This window comes from Synchiropus splendidus, chromosome 4 (genome assembly GCF_027744825.2).
Source record: "Synchiropus splendidus isolate RoL2022-P1 chromosome 4, RoL_Sspl_1.0, whole genome shotgun sequence".
In the NCBI taxonomy this organism is placed as follows: domain Eukaryota; kingdom Metazoa; phylum Chordata; class Actinopteri; order Syngnathiformes; family Callionymidae; genus Synchiropus; species Synchiropus splendidus.
The window spans coordinates 1,074,192-1,095,024 of NC_071337.1; the positions used below are offsets into that span (position 1 = coordinate 1,074,192).

Consider the following 20,833-nt stretch of genomic DNA (forward strand, 5'->3'; position numbering starts at 1 on the left):
TCCTGCTTTTATTTTGGCCCCAGCAATAGCGTCCGTGTGACCCCGCAACCCTTGCAGTAAAACTCCAACTGAATGTCTTCACTTGCATATTTTCATCGCCCACTCTTATCTGCAACCAAATGTTTTATATCTTTTCAGCCACTGTTGTTTTGACAAGAACCATGAACAGAAGCCCCCAGGGGACGTGAATTTCCCAGAACCCAAGAGTCCTTTTGGAGCACTGATTCCCTGAACTGGATTTGCAGGGGGTCCGTCTCGAACCCAAACAACTTCAGTTCCCCCCCAAATCAAACATTTCATTTGTGGCTATGTTTTGTGTCCCTCACTTTCATATGACGTGGATCAATGAGAATAACTAAGGTCAGAGGTTTTTGAAAATGCTCCTAAGCTCTCTGCAATTGTGTTTAACACAGGCATCACTGATCATATTCCACACTTTACAGTCAAGTTCATTCATTTCACCTTGAAAGAAGCAGCCGCCGATGTAGAGGTGTCGCCCTCTGCTGGCGGAACGAGGGAAGGTTTCCTCTTCGATGGAAAGCGCTGCTGCAGTTTGGACGTCTTTGTTTTGTGACACCAGCTCACAGTACGGATATTGAAGAATGTAAACGTATTAAAAATATCTCATTTTATGCGCATTTTATTTCAGTACAAATCATAAGATATGGACCAAACGTCTGAGATAAAAAGGCCATTTGTGTGAATATATATTTTCTTTCTATATATTTTCTTTCGGGCACGGCCTGTTTTGTAAGTGCTTTTATTTTGTTGTTGCGTTTCCTGTTTGTCCTCACATCTGTGTGACAGGTACCCAACTGGAACCCGTCTCCTCATCAGTGTCTGTGAGCGTCCATGAGCTTCCTGGTGCCAGTCTGTGGCGACCGATGCTGTGAGTGTGCTTTTGAACCTCCACGCGCCTTTTGTTGCCTTATCTGTTTTCTGTTCTTAATCCATCGTGCTTGACTTGTGACCAGCGCATGATCCTCTGTTTACTTTTGATGGTTTCCACCAGGGTGTTTTGTGCGTTTGTTGCTGGTTGTTCTTTCACGTTTTTTCTCTCTCCGTTTAAAGACACCCTTTTTATTATAGTTAAATATTGATGGTGGTCCGAGGGTCCAGTACTTTTGGGTCCCGTGTCACTTTCAGTATATTTTGAGGAACAAGAAATACTCTCAAAAAATGGCAAATGAAAGTAATAGGCTTCAAACAACGAGCATTTTATATTTACTGCAGAACTAGCAATAGCCAAAAAAATGGACGAAAAACGGTGTATATATTAGTGATGGGTATGTGAGGCATCATGAAACAGTATTGTAGGGTCGATGCTTCAGCGTGCTTGTGTTCAGAGGCCACTAGATGGCGCTCTAGCTCTAGAAATGATGGTTTCCTGGAATTAGTTCCCTGAAACATTTACCAGCTGACAGCGCTACCTGGTGGCCTCTGAACATCAGGACACTGTGTCATGAAGCCTCATCGACCCTTCACTACTGCACATCAGTTGTATAGTTTCAGTCTGACCTCATGAGGACTGTGCAAATGCAGGCAAAGATCTTTATCCGCCCTGGTCCTGGCACAATATGGTGGCGATCGATTTCAAATCTGGAGGGAAATGCGCTGCCTGCAGGTAGATGAGCTCTCTGGTCCCTACTGAGGAGGGAGGTCCCGGATGCACCACCTCCAGTAACATCAGCGCTTCCAGAGACAAAAGACCCTCCACTGATTCACAGCTTTAACTCTGTGACCATCCAAGTGGCGGATATTTTCATCGGTCAAAGTGGTGGTTTAGGTGGATTTTTGCCTGGAACACTAAAGAAATATGGCATCACACTGAACAAAGACAAACAGATGGGGCACAGGCGGTGACACGCTCAGTTCAGGTTCGCCCAAAAGATGGAGGTCTGAGGCGTGGCCGCTGGTCACATGACTGAGGTCCTGTCTTCATGAGCGTCTTCAGAGCCAGGTGTGGGAGAGAAGCGAGCCGCTCTGATCCTGCTGAGCCAGGACTCCACGCCTCCTGACGTCAGCGGCCACAGGTGAGGTGTCCACAGGTGTCCCTGTGTGAGGAATCAAAGGGTGGCGTCCCAGCACCGGTCCGTCTGTGGCCCAGTGCCAGATGGAGGATGGACACTGGGAGTAATCCAGAGCTGTAAAGGAAAGAGAGGGGATTAGACCGCTTCATCTCAACATCAACCTCCTTTCTATATCATTCCATACAGCAAGCCTCATGCAGCTCCAGGAAGCCTCTTTTCCAGAGCTCAGTAGGGGGCGCCCTCGGTTCTGTAGTGATGTGAAGCCAACAAAATCCAACAATGTCGACACTTTCATGAAGCTTCTTGATTCAGACATTTCACAGCCATATCAAGTCCCGTAATGCACTGCAACAGTAGTTCACCCGGAAAATCGCCAAAAGTTGATACAGAAGGAAAGAGATTCCACGATTAGAATGGACATCTTTCCATCCGAGTTGTTCAGCTCAAGACTCAAAACTCAGGTTTACACACGCAAGCAGCCTCAGTCCAACACAGTCGCCCGGTGTTCAAGAACATTCCTGGATCCAGAGCGCAAGCCGGATCACTCCCAAAATGAATTCATTAGTCCCACGTTCAACTCCATCCATAACTTCTCAAATGATTTGACACAAACTCCACACCACTGCCTGGAGAACATAACCTCCTGGGCGGAGGAAACGAAGACAGCGTTGTTCCTGTTATGAACTGTAGTTATAAATACAGTGGTGCCTCGGTTTTGGAATGAAAATCCAGAACTGGAATGCCCCCGAAAAAAAGCGGAAAAAAACATAACGTGCGCAGATCGATCAGCTGAGCCACGAGGCGCTCTGTTGTTGTGTATAACGCAGCCTCTGTACGCAGACGTGTCCCGTTAGCTCCATTCACTGACTGTTTCTTCTTCATATTGAGGTGTCAAACCTTTCCTGTCTCCACACTGGACCATGGTCGAGTGTCACAGGGGAGGTGCTGGAGCGCCCACTCCAGGGTTTGATGTCCTGTTGTGGGCTGGAGCTGGGACAGGGATGAGGCCAGTCTGGGACAGAGCCTGACTTGGTTTATGACTTTGTCACAGCCAAACTGCACAGAAGCGCACATTCAGAGCTGGACACGCACCGGGCACCTCTTCACTTCTGGAGAGACCTCACTCACTCGGCAACCCCTCCCACATGCAGCGGCCACACACATAGAGGAACAGCCACCTGCAGCAGACACTCGACATTCACTCCTACAAAAGCTTGTTTTAAGGCTTGGAACACATCATTTCCATTCATTGTAATGGGCAAAATCCATTCAGATTTCGAACAAATCGCTTCTCAAACGGCCGTCTGGAACGGATTGTGGTCGAGAACCGAGGCACCACTGCACATCTGTTTCCAAATTTCAGTGTTTTACGAACATATTTTTGTTGTCTTCTTGATTCATCTTTATATTCAATCTCATGCTTGATATCCCCATCTATTTAACCCTGAAAGCACCAGCGACAGGAAGCATTTCAACAAGTCTAGCAGCAAATATGGAGCCTGATGTAGTTGCTACTTTACACCAGCAGGTGGCAGACCCATGTAGCTTCAACCTGTGTGACATGCATGGGCGAGTTTCTATGTCTGGGGTAAACGGAGTTTGAAAACCGCTCAGCTGGTGGAGGAGAGGAGGAGGCTGTGGTTCGGTAGGAGAGTGGTTTAGACTCGGATTCTGGATGAAGATGCTACAGTGAGACAGAAAGTGACGCCGTTTCTGTGTGTTTGCCGTGATAGTCCACTTGCTGCACGGCATGCTAGTGCTTTACCGTGGTGGAGGCGCGGTCATAGCGGTGACTGTGGAGAAAAAACCCAGTGGAAATAGCAGTGGAAGCCGTGGGAGACAATACAGTGCCGAGTGTGTAGTGTGGTGTCCAACAGTGGTGATGATCATCATCGTTGCTTGAGAGATGAGGAAGAGTATCACCAGTGGATCAGATAAACATCTGTTAAAGTTACGTCGCTCACTATGGTGGCGCCTGGTGACATCATAACATACAAATACGATGAGTGACTTTGCTCAGATCCCAGACTGAAGATGGCGGGGCGGGTTCTCAGGGTCCGGCTCACCTCACTCGTGAGTGTTGCTGATCTAAGTCTGACTCATGAGACAGTAGAGGGGGATGTTCTCTTGCCTGTGTCTCTGGAGAAACCGCTTGGTCGTCCATGAACCGCGTCCCTCTTTGGGTCTGCCAGGCTCATCACTCCAGATCTCTACAACACATGTGAGGCCAAAAACATGTTTCAAAGTGTGGCCTGGGGGCCAAATGTGGCCCTTTGACTGTATTTGTGTGGCCCTGCTGGAGTCAGAGTAAAACTATAAATCTGACATTGTCTCTGACATTTTTGTCTTGTGCATTGTTTTTTTTTTTTGTTCATTCTGATGCAACTGAAACATAACTTTCTCGTTTGATTATTTTTCTTCATTGTTCGTCTTTTGCGTTGGCTATTTTAGGAGTATTTCATGCCCCTTAAAATACATCAGAATTTAAAGTAGATTTTGAAATGTATGAGACACATTGACAATCTTTAAATGGAATGTGCTTTATGTTAAATAAAACACAACATTTTCTGTGCATTTTGCAAGTGTAATTTCATGATCACACATGACGTCATCAGTTCATTTTTATTTTTAATTTTTCCTCACCCTCCTTTCTTTGGGTTGGACCCTGGCCCCTTGGGAAGTTTAGTTGCCCCCCTCTGTTCTAGGGTAAGCACTTTGAATAGCTTTCACCTCTGTGACTGGCGAGTCTGAGGGCTGTTTCTCCTACCTGAGGAGAAGTGAGACTCAGTGACGGTCCACAGGTTAAACGCTTCCTCTCCTCCTGACGGCCAGGGACTGTAGACAGACAGGAGTTTAACCCAGTCGCTCAACCGGAGGTGCAAAGTGTGACTTACTCTTTTCAGTTTCTCGTCTCATCTTTGCCCTTCTGTTGGAGAACCAGATCTGGAAGACATAAACGCTGATGTAGGACCTGCCTGAACGATGGTCACACGTGGATTTACCTTTATAGTGTCCTCCGGAAGTCCGATCTCCTCTGACAGTCTGCGCCTCGTGAACATGTCTGCATAGTGGTCGTGTGAGAATTCTGCTGAAGGACGTCATGTTTGGTTGGAGCGTCTCCCACACCTGTCTTCTTGATGAGGACTCACCTTCCTCCAGAGTTTGCTTCTGTCCCAAGGTCAGAGAGGTGCGGCTCCGATGGCGGAGCTTCTTAGTGGTGTCACTTTTAGTCAAGTCCGGTTGAAGCCTGGCATCACATGCTGCATCTGCACCACAAGCAAGGTCTCATTGGGAACTGTTGACAACTGTCTCAAGCAAAATCAATACATCTTTCATGTATATTGTTTAGGACGCAGTGGTAACAGCACTGACTCCAGAACCCGAGCCCCACAAGGAGTATGAAGACATTGAAAGTGTGTATATCTCTTGCACTGTACTACTGAGTTGATGGACATAAACCTCCACTGAGCAGCTGCAGTCCACCCCCAACACACACACACCTCCTAACAACGGTGTCCTTCAAAACAAATCCTTGGATCCAGAGAGTGATGCAGATGTTCCTTGTCCCATTATCCACATCGACCAAAAATGTCCTCTGAATTGGTCCACAACTTTTCAAGATATTTCGAACACAGACACCGTTGAAAACGCTGCCTCCTCAGCCGAGGTCATTGTCTGAAATAGTAAATATGTCATAGCCGTAGTATTATAGGTAAGAGTGACTGGACTCTGGGAGTATCAGTGTAGCTCAGACTAATCCTGAGCTCACCAACATCTACTCTGTGTTAACGCACTCACAGAGCCCAACCCTCCTAAAAAGAGTACTGGACAGAACTAAAACTGACTGGAAATCAAGTGAGTAGATCTTGTGTACTGAACATCTGAATGGAAGAACTCATCTGAATGGCCTTCAAAATTGAATCTTTTGTTCCTAGTCTCATTGAACACAGTTCCTGATCCTGATGTGTCTCAAGTTTATTTGTACAGAAACAATCCAGCGCTGTGGAGAAATTAACCTCCTTGGTGGAGGCGACCACCTTGAATATTTAACGAGTAATGACAAGTATTTAGCAGAGACGGACTCTGTCTCTGTCTGTAATTCTGAGATGAATCCTACCTTGGTGCGTCCTGCCGTGCGCGCTGACCTCTAGACTCATCGCTCCATGGTCCAGAGGGATCCTCCTCAAGATCCGATTGATGGATGACACCTGCGGAAACACGGCTCCGTCTCAGTGCTTCACACGTGCACGTGCAGCGCTCGGTCTTACGCTGGGGATCCTGCCGGCCGCGCTGGTTCGCCCTGCTGCCAAGAGTTTTCGGATCTCCCACGCGAACATGGACGGGTTCTCTCTCTTGCACCGGACGATGGAAGCGACGGCCGCAGCGGTGAGGAGCCGAGGGCGGCTTCCTCCGATGGCTCTGGGGCCAAGGAGTCCCGTTTGGCGGAACCGGCTCAGGATCTTACTCACGCATGCGTTTGAGACCTGGAAGAGTGAATGTTAAAAAACAGAAAGAGAGTAGATCAAATTCAGGCGATAAAAAGCGGAGTACCCGGAGTATCCTGGAGATTTGGCTGGGCCGGACTCCTTCCGAAGCCAGTTGGATGATTTGCCTCCGCTGGGGTTCTGGAAGAGGCCTGCCGTTGTGGAACACCCCGCCGAGTTGGTTCACACATCCACCTGGAGGCGACACACCACAGTCACGCTCGCACACAGCCGCACAGACGGAGCTCACCGGCCGCACCTTGGCCTGTCCCGCACATCTTCAAGTCCTGTACCCGAGTGACCGCGGGCCTCCTCTTCTGGACGCCTTTATGGACCTGCACACCTCCACATGGCACACGTGAGTAAATATTGACTCGATAGTTCACCGAGTCTTCACCGCCATCGATATGGATGATGGATCTTCTGAAGAGACGAACAAGGGAGTGGTGAAGTCCCGCGTGAAAATCCGCCAAAATAAAAATGGAATATTGAACCCCGATTATAAGAAAAATATCCAGAAAGCAGTGAACATTATTATATTAAAAAATGCCTATATAGAAATATTTTAATATGAAATTTAATTTTAAAAAATCATATATATATATATATATATATATATATATATATATATATATATATATATATATATATATATATATATATAAAGTGTAGTGTTTGGTTAAAAAGGCAACTGTATTCGATCCAATACATTTTAGAATTTAGATTAAATGGATTGATATTTAGAAAATACTTGTGTAATGAGACTTCACAAAGATTGCTGATTTAATATATTGCCATATACGAAGATAACAATAAGAAGAAGAACAAAGAAAATAATAATAATAATAACAATAATAATAACAATTATAATAATAATAGCAATAATAATAATAATAATAATAATAATAATAATAATAATAATAATAATAATAATAATAATAATAATAATATGTTAGAATTATTTGGGGATGCAGTGCTGATACAATATTCACACAAAACTGTTATGAAGAGAAGCGATGCTTTGTCAAAGTCCTCTGGACAACTGAGAAAGTTGATGGAAGACGTGTATTTCCACCACATGCTTGGTTCCCAATAACTTCAATCAAAATGACCGAAGATGGCCTTTTCAATTCTGTCGGTCTGAATTGGAGTCGGACTGATATTTCTTCTCATATTCTCAACAATCGTCGTAAGAGCGAGCACATCCACCCACGTGCCTGCGCCCTCTTGTCACGTGGTTGGAGCATCCTCTCCCGAGGCAAGTGGCTCAGATGAAGAGCATCTCTCTGGTCCTGCCATAAAGCAAACATGTGCCACGATGACCACTGCCATATGGTCAAGTGCTTTCGATAAACATAAATCCATATTGTCCGCAGGCTTTTCTTTTATTGCGTTTTCTTTCAAAGCGTGAACAAATAGCCTGGCGCGAGGAGAGGGCCAACTGGGGCTCCTGGTTCCACCCAGAAGACGGGGATAAAACCGCCATCACAGATGTTCCCTCGCTCAGACATGAGATAAAATACGCTGTAAACGATTGGAAGGGAAATATTTGACAAGCAAATATTAGTCTTGGAGGTAAAAAAAAAAAAAAACCCGGACGACGCTCGCGTTTGGCTCGGTTTAATGACTAATTGAATATCATTAGTTGAGTCCACACGGATCCAAGTGGCCCCGAAATCAAAGCTGGGATTTTAAAATGCCATATGGGCCGCATTATACATTAACCATGAGTCAGAGGACAATATTGCCGCGTGCGAGCCGCCAGGTAAGATAAAGGTCAGCCATCTTCCAGACCTGGCCATCTCCCTGCCAACAGAGTCACGAGCGAGCGGGGCGGTGCGCGCTATTTATTACAGCTGCCTTGATGGACTCGTTGATTTATAGTGCTTTATTGCGCGCACACTGTGTGCCAAAGCAGATTATGTGAAGAACTTGGGTTGCGACGCTAATCAGACTGAATCGGAGCTCCCCGCGTGCGTAAACGTCCCTGCGCATGCCAGGAGTGGCCCGGGGCCTTCAAGGAGAAATTGGGTGGCAGAAAGTATCAAATAGGCCGCGATGTCGCCTCGCATTTGGTTACTCTACTGATTTAGCGCGCACTTCAGACCGACAGTTGTCTTGAGGCGGTGAAATGTGCCTGCAGGTGAACCGCGTAAAATGTTTTCCAGCGCCTCTCCACGGCGCACCGACGAGCCTCGTGCGTAACGGTGCTGAAAATCAGCCTGGACGACGTCATCTCTCGACAACCATGCAGCTGTCTCGGCTAGAGAAGCGATTGCTTCGTCTCGGATCATCGATTGATGTGTCACGCGCGGAGGCACATTTGTTTAATTTTTTTTTTTTTTTAATTTCCTGACGAGGATTTGGGGGCGGGCGCTCGTGTCCTGGGCTTCTTCGACAGGACTTCAGCATTTACAGCACACGGAACCAAAACATCTGACGCTGAAAGTACACGTGCGCTTCCATGCAGCTTGTAATATGAATGTAATTCACTCTTCACTTTATCTCGATATGTAGCACGTTTATTGTGCAATATCATTTTCCGTCTATTTAAAGACAATTCTATAATGATACGGAAATTAAATACAGTTACATTTAAGTGGTGGACTGTCATATATATAAATGCCTGTATTAATCCAGATGAGATATTGTGTCAAATATATTTGCATATATATTTCATTTGTTTGCTGTTTTCTAAATAAATGACCCCCTACTAAATAGTATAATCGTTTTTATTGTCTGTTTATCTATATGTTATGTTTTAATTCAGAATTGTTGCAATAATCATAAAGACTACAATTCTTCGTTCAGTCTCGTCTCTCACCACCAGAATACTGCAAACGTACTCCTCCGCTCTGGGAGCAGTGGAAGCACACTGTTGGTCTTTGGTGAAAGCTTTAAGATTCTCCAGCAAAGGTCCAGTCTCTGGCATGGCTGTTTGCATCTCCCCTTTTCCCACGTTCCGTTCTCACGCAAGATTGGCTCTACTTCTTATGGGAATTACATTAAGAGTATCACAAACATGATGAGATCTTTATCCAGCTCATGTTTTGAAAAGGTCCCACAGCATCAATTCACTTTGTGCCCGTTTTCCTGCATCGGAAGCAACTTACATTCCAAGCTGGAAGAGCCAAGTGCAATTACGGGGTTTGGCTCAGGGTCTCCCTAAATCATTTCAAAAACAGTGATACAGTGGCTCCACTGTGGCTCCAGGGAGGGGACCAACTCAAGGGGGCCAAAGACACCGACCAAATGAACCCTCTGAGAGTCATGCCCCCGCGCCTCTGATGCTCTCACTTCTACCACAACAGGATTCTCCTTGGGCGGGGATTCTCTGTTACGCCTTGCATTAGTTTTCATGTTATATAGCACAGTGGTGCTCAGGTGGAGGGTCGGACCCAGATGTGGGTCAGGGAACCGCTTTCAGTGGGTTGTGCACCATTCAGCTTTTGCATTGTGCTGCATGTGAGGTTCAGGCTGCACATTTTTAACTCTGTGAAGTGCAGTTTTTCTCTAGATTTGGGCTCAGCTTGACATTTACAAGGTGGTTTTACAATCATCCTCTCGATTCGGCTTGAATGGAAGAAGACAAATGAAATGAACACAGTAGTTCACACAAAGCTTGCTTTGATTGTTTCTTCTGTGATGACCTCTGCTCCTCCTCTTCTCCAGATGCTGATGAGGAGGTCTTGTGACTCTTCTTCTCCATGGTGGGACCTTCACATTAAACCTACCTAAACCATGTGCAGCCCGCTCGGTACCTTGTTTGTAATGGACCAGTGTATCTTGTAAGTGCGATGTCCTCTACGTGAGTACTGATTTCATGGCAAATACAGAGAGTAGCAGCCAATTGTCCATTAGAAACCTTGGAAAACAAAACGGCCTCTTCTAAATCCTAAAATTTATTTTTCCTCACTATATGTGTTGACTCTCTATTTGTGGTGCCAGCGACGTAGAGTAGATTGTAGATTGAAGGATGCTGATTTGCTAACAATTTTGTTGTGCTGTACTTCAACATATGCTCGAATTCAGATATTTAAAACGATTTTTTTTCCTTTTTGGTTTGGAAAGGTTTTATTCACAGTGGTACCCCGGTTCTTGACCACAATCCGTTCCAGATGGCCGTTCGAGAAGCGATTTGTTCAAAATCTGAATCGATCTTTCCCATTACAATGAATGGAAAAAGAACTAATGCGTCCCAAGCCTTAAAATAGTCTTTTGTAGGAGTGAATGTTGAGTGTCTGCTGCAGGTGGCTGTTCCTCTATGTGTGTGGCCGCTGCATGTGGGAGGGGTTGCCGAGTGAGTGAGGTCTCTCCAGAAGTGAAGAGGTGCCCGGTGCGTGTCCAGCTCTGAATGTGCGCTTCTGTGCAGTTTGGCTGTGACAAAGTCATAAACCAAAGGTTTCACACCTCAATATGAAGAAGAAACAGTCAGTCAATGGAGCTAACGGGACACGTCTGCGTACAGAGGCTGCGTTATACACAATAACAGAGCGCGTCGTGGGTCAGCTGATCGGTCCGTGCACCTTATGTTTTTCCGGCTTTTTTCGGGGGCATTCAAGTCCTGGATTTTCGTTCGAAATCTGAAGCAAAAAAATCCAGAAATTTTTGTTTGAATTCCGATTTGTTCGAATTCTGAGACGTTGGAAAACCGAGGCACCACTGTATATTTTCATTATCTTACTTTTTACCTTTACTTCACAGAAAGTTAGTTTCCAAAATGTTGCTTGTATTATACTTCAATATGAATATCAAAAGCAACGTCATATAATGTAAATAAATTCAATGTTTACTGTAATAACAAACATTGGTCCATTCATTCAAATTCATACACAATCATTGTGCAACACAAATAAGAAACAAGATAAACACACCAAAAAAGTAAACGGCGTTTTTAAACCACGGAATATTTGGGGTTTTTGCATACATTTTGGCATATCATTTAGATCATGTAATGGTCCAATGTATACTTCATAAACTGGATACACTGGTAATGCTTCAAGACCGCTTTAGGACGGGGAGGACGGAAGCGGCGGTTTCCGACGGCCCGTGAAGGCACCACTAAGTGGGTGAACGCTATGCTGACGTGTCGCACGTCTTGCTCCGGAAGCCGTTCCGTTCGAGTCTCTTTGGCGGCGTGACTCCGACAGCCATTCGCCTCCATTCATTGCGCTCCATCCAGGACCCGGAACCGCTTCCGACCCGAGCGTATGCATGGCACATTGTGTTTCCGGCATAGCGTGTGTGTTGGTCCGTGCTCAGCCTTCTTGTCTCGGCTCCCTGTAGGTCAGTCAGCCAGCTCCCTCACCTGCTCACCCCGACTCTCTCGTGCTCTTCGACCCGGTGGACATGGCTTCTGTTTCGGCTCCAGCTCAGGCAGCCTCGGCTCCTGCTGCGTCCCTGCAGAGAGGCATAGTGAAGATGGTAAGGACACCTCAGCGCACGAGTGGCAAGCTGTTTGGCAGCCGGCTCTTTCAGACGTTACTAACCAGTCACCCATTAGAATGGTTTGTCTTTAAATTGTTAGCGAGTGTCAGTGTTGTCGGGAGCCCTGACGGCTAACGTTAGCGGCTAAAATGCTAACTCTTCAGCAAGAGCACATGTGTTCTGCTTATTTCAACTTTTCCGCTGCAAGTTGCGGCAAAAGAAGACAGTGAGTTATAGCAAACCGTGTTGAGGTTCACCCACCGTGTGTTTGCCCTCACTTTAGAACTTTTCTGCCACTTGTTTGCTGTGACAGATGGTTGGTTCGAGCTAACGCTGTTATCACCAGAAAGTGCGACCGAGCTAGTTTGTGTGTTCGATAATTCACATTCACTTCGTCGTGTTGGACAAAATGCCTGTTACGCAACGTTCGTTTGGTGACATTCTTCCCTTTTTTTTCCTTCGTTCGATTTTAATTGTGAAAAGTATTGTGACGCGTTAGCGTTAAAACATGGCTGAGTGACTTTTGCTCATTAAAAAAGTGTGGATGTTTGCTGACGTCCGGCCTCAGTGGGCTGGCGTGGGGAGACCACGGAAAATGACACGTAGCTCCAGAGGTTTTTTTTTTCTTCCCTGCCTCTGTAATCTGGTGTCCCTGCAGCTGCGCCGACTTTCAGTTCTCCTTCTGAGCGACTCAGACTTTGACACCGATCTAGAGTCACGGTACTGTGAGTCTGATCAACCCTGTTTTTGTGTGTTCAGGAATGAGCTTCACTTCCCTCAGCCCATCGGTGTTTCCACCTAAGTTAATGCACGAGGAGCTCTTAACATCAAACCACATTCAACATATGTGAAATGGCTGAGGATGGAGATTTGATATATATATATATATATATATATATATATATATATATATATATATATATATATAGTAATACACTTTTTTTTTTACAATCCATTCTTTATTTGTTCACTTTGGTGCAATATTGAAGCAATCAATAATTCAGTTTTGTTTGTTTTTCTTGTAAAGAATAAGCAGAAAAATGCATTAGTATTTCTCAGTGTATGTCTAATGCAGCCGCAGCTTTTGGAAACAATAAAAATCACGATAATATAAATAATAACTTTTATCCTCATTGAATTCAGAAGTCAAGTCTTTCATTGCGCTACATGTGTTTTGAAGGAACCTTCTTCTACTGTTAGCAAACAATAACATGAACAGCGCCACGCCATATCAGTAAACTTTATTGATCACTCATCTCAGAACAATGTCCCTACTGAGGTGCTGCCGACTAAAGTGCAGCTGGTTAAGCCCCTTGACCCAAAGATAGATGAGGGAAATCATGCAGCAGCATGCAATGTAAACAAAGACAAGGGTGATGGGAAACCTACAATAAAATAGTGTGAAATAAAGTAAAAACTTTCAGACTAAAGGCATTATTGGATTTCGCTCGTTGAGTTGTGTTTGAACCCATTTTAGCAGCACTGTCCTGGCAAAGCAATGGGGCCATTTTTAAGATGGACTCCCAGTTGAGTTTATGCTTTCCTCGTTTTGTTGTTTGGTTTGTCTGTGGGCACGAGGGAAACTTTTGTCATGTACCATGAAAGGTAAAACCTCACTGAAATCACCCACTTTGAATTGCAACAGTCAGTCATTTACATAGTTTCCCTGCAATTGCATAGATAGGAAAATCCAGAGGTCTAGAAAGCGAGTCTAGCGACTAACCACTGGAGCTGTTTTTGCCGGATGAATTCATTCTGCTTGATGAGGAGAGGGTGTGATCCAACAGTTAAAGAAAATCTTGTCAGGCTTAAGGGAGGGGGTGCTTTGTGTCGTTGGTGTAGTTTATCGCGCTCAGATCTTAAATCAACAGCCTCCTGTAGTACGCCCAAGGGTCCGCAGATAAAAGCTGTTTGCTCAGATTCGCATAAATGCCGAGGTTGTCAAAGCCAACAGTAGGTTATCTTCTTTTACTATTTATCATCTGATCACCGGATCTGTTTATAATTGAGGTTTTACGACCTTGGTAAAATCCACCCCTGTGATTGTTGTGGCTTTTCCACGCTTGAAGTTGACTTGTGTGAGTGAAATGGATCAATATTTGTTGTTGTCTTCCCGTCCAGGTCTTGTCAGGTTGTGCCATCATCGTCCGAGGTCAGCCCCGTGGAGGTCCGCCACCCGAGCGACAGATTAATCTCAGCAACATCCGAGCGGGAGCCATGGCCCGGCGAGCTGCTCAGGGTCAACCCGACACCAAGGACACCCCTGATGAGGCAAGAGATCTTAACCATAGCTTTTTATGGAAGAACCGACTCTTTGCTTGGCACTTCTATTGGAACACTTGAAATCTGTTCTTAGAATCTCATTGGTTCATAATTGAAAAAAATTGAATTGCTCTGCTAAATATGTGCCAATAAGCGCGTTCAAATTCTGGTCTCAAATGTACGTTCAAGGAACAGACTTCAGGATCTGTGAGTCGGACAGAAAGGACATTGGTGAAGGTCTCAGTCTTATCTGGAATTTACACATCGTAACCCTTCAGTGTAGACCGCTCCTGTGACTTTAACTGGATTATCATCTGACAGAAATTACTAGCATACCACGAAGGAAAATACTTTACCTCAACACAGCGAAAGGATCAGATTCCTTTCTTTGCCATATGATATGGACATCATCCATATCTGCTGTATGGGACTTCACAGTTTCTTTTGCTGAGTGAAATGTTGAAATTCAGAGGTAAATGAAAACCTTACTTCCTCTGTCTCCACTGAGATGATTCTTATGATCATAATTTCAAGACGAAGTAAGAATTTGGCACTGTCTGAATGCATTTTTTGTGCCACAGATTTTAATATACGAGTTTCCACTTTTCACTCTAAATGACTTGTATTTGACATAAAAAAAATTGTAGTTGAGCGATACTATTGGCTCTTGCTGCAACATGTGTGGGTGCCATGACAGGTGATGATGGGCTGATGAAGCGTGGTGATGCTGTGTGCTAGTGATGGGTAGATATGGTTTCATGATGCAGTAACAAAGGGTTGATCAGGTTTCAGAAGCTGTCCTGATGTTCAGAGGCCACCAGATGGCGCTATCTGCTGCAAAATGTTTGGGCTTGAACAACTAATTCAATAAAATCTCACGTTTCACTACACGGCGCTTAGTGCACTTTCACAGTCCACTAGATGGCGCTTTCTTCTGTGTTCTGAGAAAGTGGCCTCATGAAACTTCACATCCCTGTGTGCTTCTTTTAGAACAGCTCGCGCTTCCTTTTGACTACTTTCTTGTTCTTTGACTTCGGCCCTTCTTGCATTGAATTAGACATGTTCTGTTGGTTGATTTAATTATGTCCCGACACTGTTTAACCTCGTCTCCACAAGGAAAATAGACTGAATTACTGAGAGAAGGTTTCTGACCTGGCATGCTCACGGGGACGATTATAATGAACAAAATGCATGTGTTTGTTTTTTTTCTTCATACAGAAGAATAAACACCGAGCGACTGGTATTGTAATCTGATTGTTAATTGGGAATGTCCTGTAAATGCCAGCAAACATCGTTGTCACAGCTGGGACGGGGCTAAAATGCTTTCTCCATTGCAGCCATGGGCCTTTCAAGCGAGAGAATTTCTGAGGAAGAAGCTCATCGGCAAAGAAGTGTGCTTCACCGTCGAGATCAAGACCGCTCTGGGCAGAGAGTACGGCATGGTCTACCTGGGGAAAGGTCAGTCCGGGACCTCCTGGTTCATTATCCTGGTGCAAAGTCCAAAGTCGTAAATGCTCCGACATCACATGAATTCCTCAACTTCTTCTTTCCTTCTTTCTTTGTGAGACCAAATAAGCAAAGCCATCACAAGGGATGGTGTTTGCCGAGGTGGCCCTCACCCTACCTGGCTCTTTAGGGCGCCCCTTGTGGTCCAGCGCTGTGATATCAATCATAATTCACACTGTAGTACCTCATCAGACTTCCCTAAACCTTTTCACAATCTGGTCTGAGGACAGATGACGTGTCAACACTTATCTGTCTATGGTCATTCAAACATTGTTCATTCATTATGGCCACAATTTTTACCTTACCATTTATTGCACTAAATGATTATTGCAGTCAACAAACAGACTTACAGACGTGTTCCTAACCTCGTGTTTCTCTCTGAATACTAATTGCAGACACGTCTGGGGAGAGCATTGCTGAGTCTCTGGTGAGCGAGGGCCTGGCCACCGTCCGCAGGGAAGGCATCCGGGGGAACAAGTAAGACGTTTGGACACACTGTGGCTGTTTTGATATACAGCCATACAAGTTCACATCTCATGGTCTATTTACTTGGTAAATATCCAGTCAACAGGGATGGTGTAGAGTAAAGGTATCTTAATTTATTTTTGACCCCACAGATCCCAAACATAGTGAGATTTAAATCCACTCTTTTTTGCCTCTTCACTGTGTGTGTGCAGTCTGAAATATCTGTGTGTATATTTATTATTATTATATTAGTTTTTAGATTTAATTTCCTTTTTTAACAGTACAATTACACTGATGTATTGTCGTAACTATTCTTTTCAAGTACAAATGATTTCTTGATTTTGTTCGAGCCTTGTCATTTGGGGGGGTGACAATGGCCCACGAAGGCCTGTCCAGGTGAGTGTTAGTTTATCGTAATGCAAAGTAAACAATGGTGTGTTTGTTTACAGATGTCAGTTTTCTTTTACATGCAGGTACCTAGCTGCTTCTGCTCATGTGTTCCAAAGCATTCAGATGTTAGACCTAATGCGGTGCATTCCCTTGGTAGTGGTGTGTATCTATGGTGCCCCAGAGGGGGGCAGTATTACCCTGCCAGAACCAAGTTTCCACTCCCTTCTCGCCCCTCATGCAGCAATCCTCTAAATGGAGCTGCACATGCAGTGTTGGATGACAAGGCACGGCTACATGCCTCCCGCCCCCACCTCACCCCCCCGCACGCTTGCCCCAGTGGCTAGATTTGCATATTACAAACATTACAAGCAATTTGACTCGTGCGGCTACATTACATCTCCCAACGTGAACGGAGATGATGTTAATATTTTGTTCCTAATGAGCCATTTTATGCATTTTGTGCAATCGCCCGGAATCTCGCTAATGTAAATGATGCTTTAAGTGTAAGCGGGCGTCGTTTGGCCAAAGGGGAGAAGCGTTGTTCTGTGACGACTCAAGTTTTTTCACCCCTCAGTGCTCTTGCTTCCAATATCCATTACCCATGGTATTTTTGTGCATTGATCACACGATGATGTGAGAATAATTACCGGGGTGATAACGATGATGGCTTTGGACTGCATAGTTGAACATGTGTTCAGAACTCGGATGCTGCTTGGAAAAGGATTCGCCGACCTCAGCAGAAGAGCTCTGAGTTTGGCATGAAAGACAAAGATAGTGAATCGCTTTAATTGCTTTATCAAAACGCTCTCAGATCTGTAGCATTGCTTAAGCCTCGCTGAGCAAAGTGTTGGCGTTATAAATCTGTTCCATCTTTCTCTATTGTAACAGCTATGATTCAGCTGCCAGTGTGATTTGTGTTGCAATAACAAGTTACCAGTTTCTTTGAAGCTGAAGCTTTAAGAAAGAGCAAAGCAGTTGTTCGTGCACTACTATGATGGCAACTGTGTGCACTCTGATTCGCTCAGTGCCTCTGTTGGTGTTGTCCACTCTGGGTAATGGACAATTTTAGGGACTTCTATTGTGACAGTGTGATCATTTAATTGAAATCTCTGACTTTATTTTGAGGTAATTATGACCTGGACCGAATTTGGTCTCGTTTGGTTGGAATTGACTCTTGCTTTAAACAGTCAAGCTGAGTGTGAAGCAGCCAGGATGAAAATCTGTTGAGAAATGTTCAGACCCATTTCCGCTCACCATTCCATATGCTTCAGTTACGGACGGAGTCTTCTGTCCACCTCCGTTTTTCTGGACATTTCCACAAAGCTTACAGATACGTGCCAAACAGAGCAGTACCAGCGGGAAACCGTGGGGGGAAGTGTTACTGTTACTACCCGATACGTAGCTCCAATGAGACACAGAGAAGCCATAACAAGGTCGGATATTTTCCGCCCTCCAATGTTTGATGTCCTCACTGGGTTTGTCGTCATAGACTTTTGACTCTCAACTGCTCCCCCTGGTGGATACATTGATGAACAGCAATACCACTGTAAAGCGTGCATGTAAGCATCTGATCAATGACGGCAACAGTGCTTGAAAAGGAGGATCACATTTTAATAAATGGACCGTAAGGGTTTGTGTATTAAAATTCCTAACTCAATCTCTATACCCAGGAAAATATTATCAGTAACACTTTCCACACCTCTGGGGTGACTAATACTATGGCATTGAAAACATTTTATTAACATGCATAACAGAACCCCAGGAAAATGATCAATAAAATAACAAAATGATCAGATAATGGAAAAAAGGACACATTTCCACTTGCAAATAAATTCACAATGCATGACATCAAATGTTCATGTTCAAAGCCTAAGAAGACTCAATCATGAAGAGATTCAGTGTAGAGTCGTGAGACAGCAGTTGACGTGACTCCGGCACCCTTTCTGTGTGCCTCCTGAACTGTTGAAATTCTCAAGTCATGTTTAACTGGGAGGACCCTCAAGACAGATCCATTGTTGCTATCATTTCCAGTTCCAGAACATGTTGGAAAGACTGTCTCTTGCTTGGCCCGAAAACTCCTCTGAATGGGAGTCTGCGTCCTCTGACCTGACTCTAGGCAATCGGTGGAAATTGGATGGGTGGATAGTTTTTGAAGTTGATAAACTGGCCAAATTGCAACACATTAGTTTTGCCAGTTAAGAAAGTGCCGTGGTTGAGTGAAGTGCAACCGACACTTTCATCAGTTTTCACCGTGCTCTTAATAAAAACACCCAGGTGGTTAGAAGCTGCAGAATTGGGCCAACACGTCCGTAATACATTTTTCTGCTGAAAAATGTAAAAGATCAGCAAGACCTTTGACTGATTGGTTTATATTGTGTTGCCCACAGAGGCTGGAGATTTCCTGGAGCACAGAGTCGATTATTGCTCCTCACTGCTTCCCCAGTAGGTAACGAGAAAGTAAACACCTGGCGGCGGAAGTGCTTTTGCTGACTGTAGCAGAATACAAGAGCTCCTAAACACACTACATCCTTGCAGCAAAGTCATTTCCAAGGCTTCTAATTTATAATTTAAGATGGCAAACAAAAATGCTGCTCAAACTTGAAATATAAAACTATTCTCTTTTTCATTGTTCCAGGAAAGTGAACTCGTTTTTCTTCTATTCAACGAGCTGTGAAGATGCATTTGTTTCTCCTGCAAATTAACTTGAATCTTCAGCCTTTGAGTGCTTTCTCTGCTGCTTGCATTGTTTGTTTTGAGCAGCTTATCCTTTTGCTGTTGGCAATTTATAGGGAGGTCAGTTGTGTTTCAGAAGGTTTTAGATCTTGTGCGTTGGTCTTGTCTGTGGGAGCCACCTATCACCAGTCTGTCAACAAACATCATTTCCAGTTCTTTTTTTAAATTTCAGAGTCAGAAGGGTGAACAAAGTATGATTTTTTTCCTCATTACAAATATATTTTTGTGTATCTCCAAAGTAATATCTCCATGATGTGGAGATGCTCCATTAACAGGGCAGAGGTGGTGCAGGTCCCTCAAAAATGTTTGACCGTCTTGAAGTAATCTGAGGGAAAACTATTGCCTCTTTAATAGCTGAAATGTTTGCACAGAAGCCCATCAGTGCTTCTTTGCATAAGGTGGATCAAACATTGTTAGAACCAGCTTTTTTCGGTCACATTTGAATAAAATGTTTGAAGATTAGGGTTGGGGGAAAAAAATTGGGCTCCAAACTTCCAATTAGGAACACAGCTTGAGGTCAGACTGTACATTCGGTGCTGGCATTTCCCTTTGATATATGTTCTTTCTACCCCAAGTCACTCTATTTATTCCCGTTTCTTAAAAAGCTCTTGTCGTCAATGCTTCAGCAACTGTAGTCAATCGGCTTCTGCTTCAAAATGTAAAACAAGCCCTTTGGCCATGGAGAGTGGTGTATCATTAGAATTGCCCTAAAAACACTGCTCTATTTGGAGTCGCAGTCTGGAATTAATTGTGGCGTTTCAAGCCAGCTGCGTGCTTCGCAGTTGAAGGAGCTGCCAAATTTTATTGTTGCCGTCACACTAAGTGCTCAAATGAATTTCTTTTAAAGCAATTATAATCTGGTCATCAGCTGGTTCCGACTAAAATAACAGTGCAGTTTGTCTGCGACAGCACTTTGCATAACACTTAACTCAACCTAGCTGGAGCCTCGTAACCCCATGCTGATGTCACGCTTGTTCTTTTAATGAGCCCTTTATAACGTTAATAGCCATTCTCAGTGGCTTCGCCTCAGAAAAATTACAATGTTTAATAATTACTACACGCCAGACGCTGCAACGATTCCTCACCGTTGTTCGCACATGTTTTTAAATTGAAACCAGTAGTGAGGAAAGTTACTGCAGGTTGGTTGGACTTTTGGCCCACACTGTAAACACTGCCAAATATTAATGTGCTTATTAAATGATCAAAGAATGTTTCACCAAGGTCATGCAGGTGCCAACACAAACAGCTGCGGGTCATGCAAATCATTTTCAGTTTTTCTTCTGAAAGAGGAAGTTGTTTTTTTTGGCTACTGGTGTTTTTTGTTAAACACACTCTCTTCTGGATTATCTGGCTTGTAACGGTCAAAATATGTCGTTTATTTCAACACAAATTTCAATAAACAACGTTGCATTTGAACAAGCCAATCAACAGTTTGTCAACAGACATGGTGGCTGTCATTTAAGCCGTGGTGGTGAACCACGATTGTTCACATGGAATGAAAACAGTGGAATTGCTGCAGTCATGGTCACGGGAGTG

General features: G+C 44.3%; 2 protein-coding genes across 2 annotated transcripts in view; one reads left to right on the forward strand and one right to left on the reverse strand.

Moving 5' to 3' along the window:
• Positions 1-1,950: 1,950 nt before the first annotated feature.
• pax4 (paired box 4) lies at positions 1,951-6,792 on the reverse strand. The gene is made up of 10 exons (XM_053861433.1): positions 6,774-6,792; positions 6,582-6,709; positions 6,299-6,514; positions 6,148-6,238; positions 5,180-5,296; positions 5,033-5,115; positions 4,925-4,973; positions 4,798-4,865; positions 4,162-4,240; positions 1,951-2,144 (listed from the first exon to the last, which is right to left on the reverse strand). Exons 1-10 carry the CDS (start codon positions 6,790-6,792, stop codon positions 1,951-1,953), a joined length of 1,044 nt encoding a protein of 347 aa, XP_053717408.1.
• A 4,839-nt stretch (positions 6,793-11,631) lies between these two features.
• snd1 (staphylococcal nuclease and tudor domain containing 1) overlaps positions 11,632-20,833 on the forward strand; it is a 135,161-nt gene continuing 125,959 nt past the window's right edge. Inside the window, exons 1-5 of the mRNA XM_053861858.1 lie at positions 11,632-11,722; positions 11,801-11,938; positions 14,063-14,212; positions 15,541-15,661; positions 16,105-16,186. Coding sequence (XP_053717833.1) covers positions 11,864-11,938; positions 14,063-14,212; positions 15,541-15,661; positions 16,105-16,186 — 428 coding nt within the window. The 5' untranslated portion in view covers positions 11,632-11,722; positions 11,801-11,863. The remainder of the gene's footprint in view (positions 11,723-11,800; positions 11,939-14,062; positions 14,213-15,540; positions 15,662-16,104; positions 16,187-20,833) is intronic.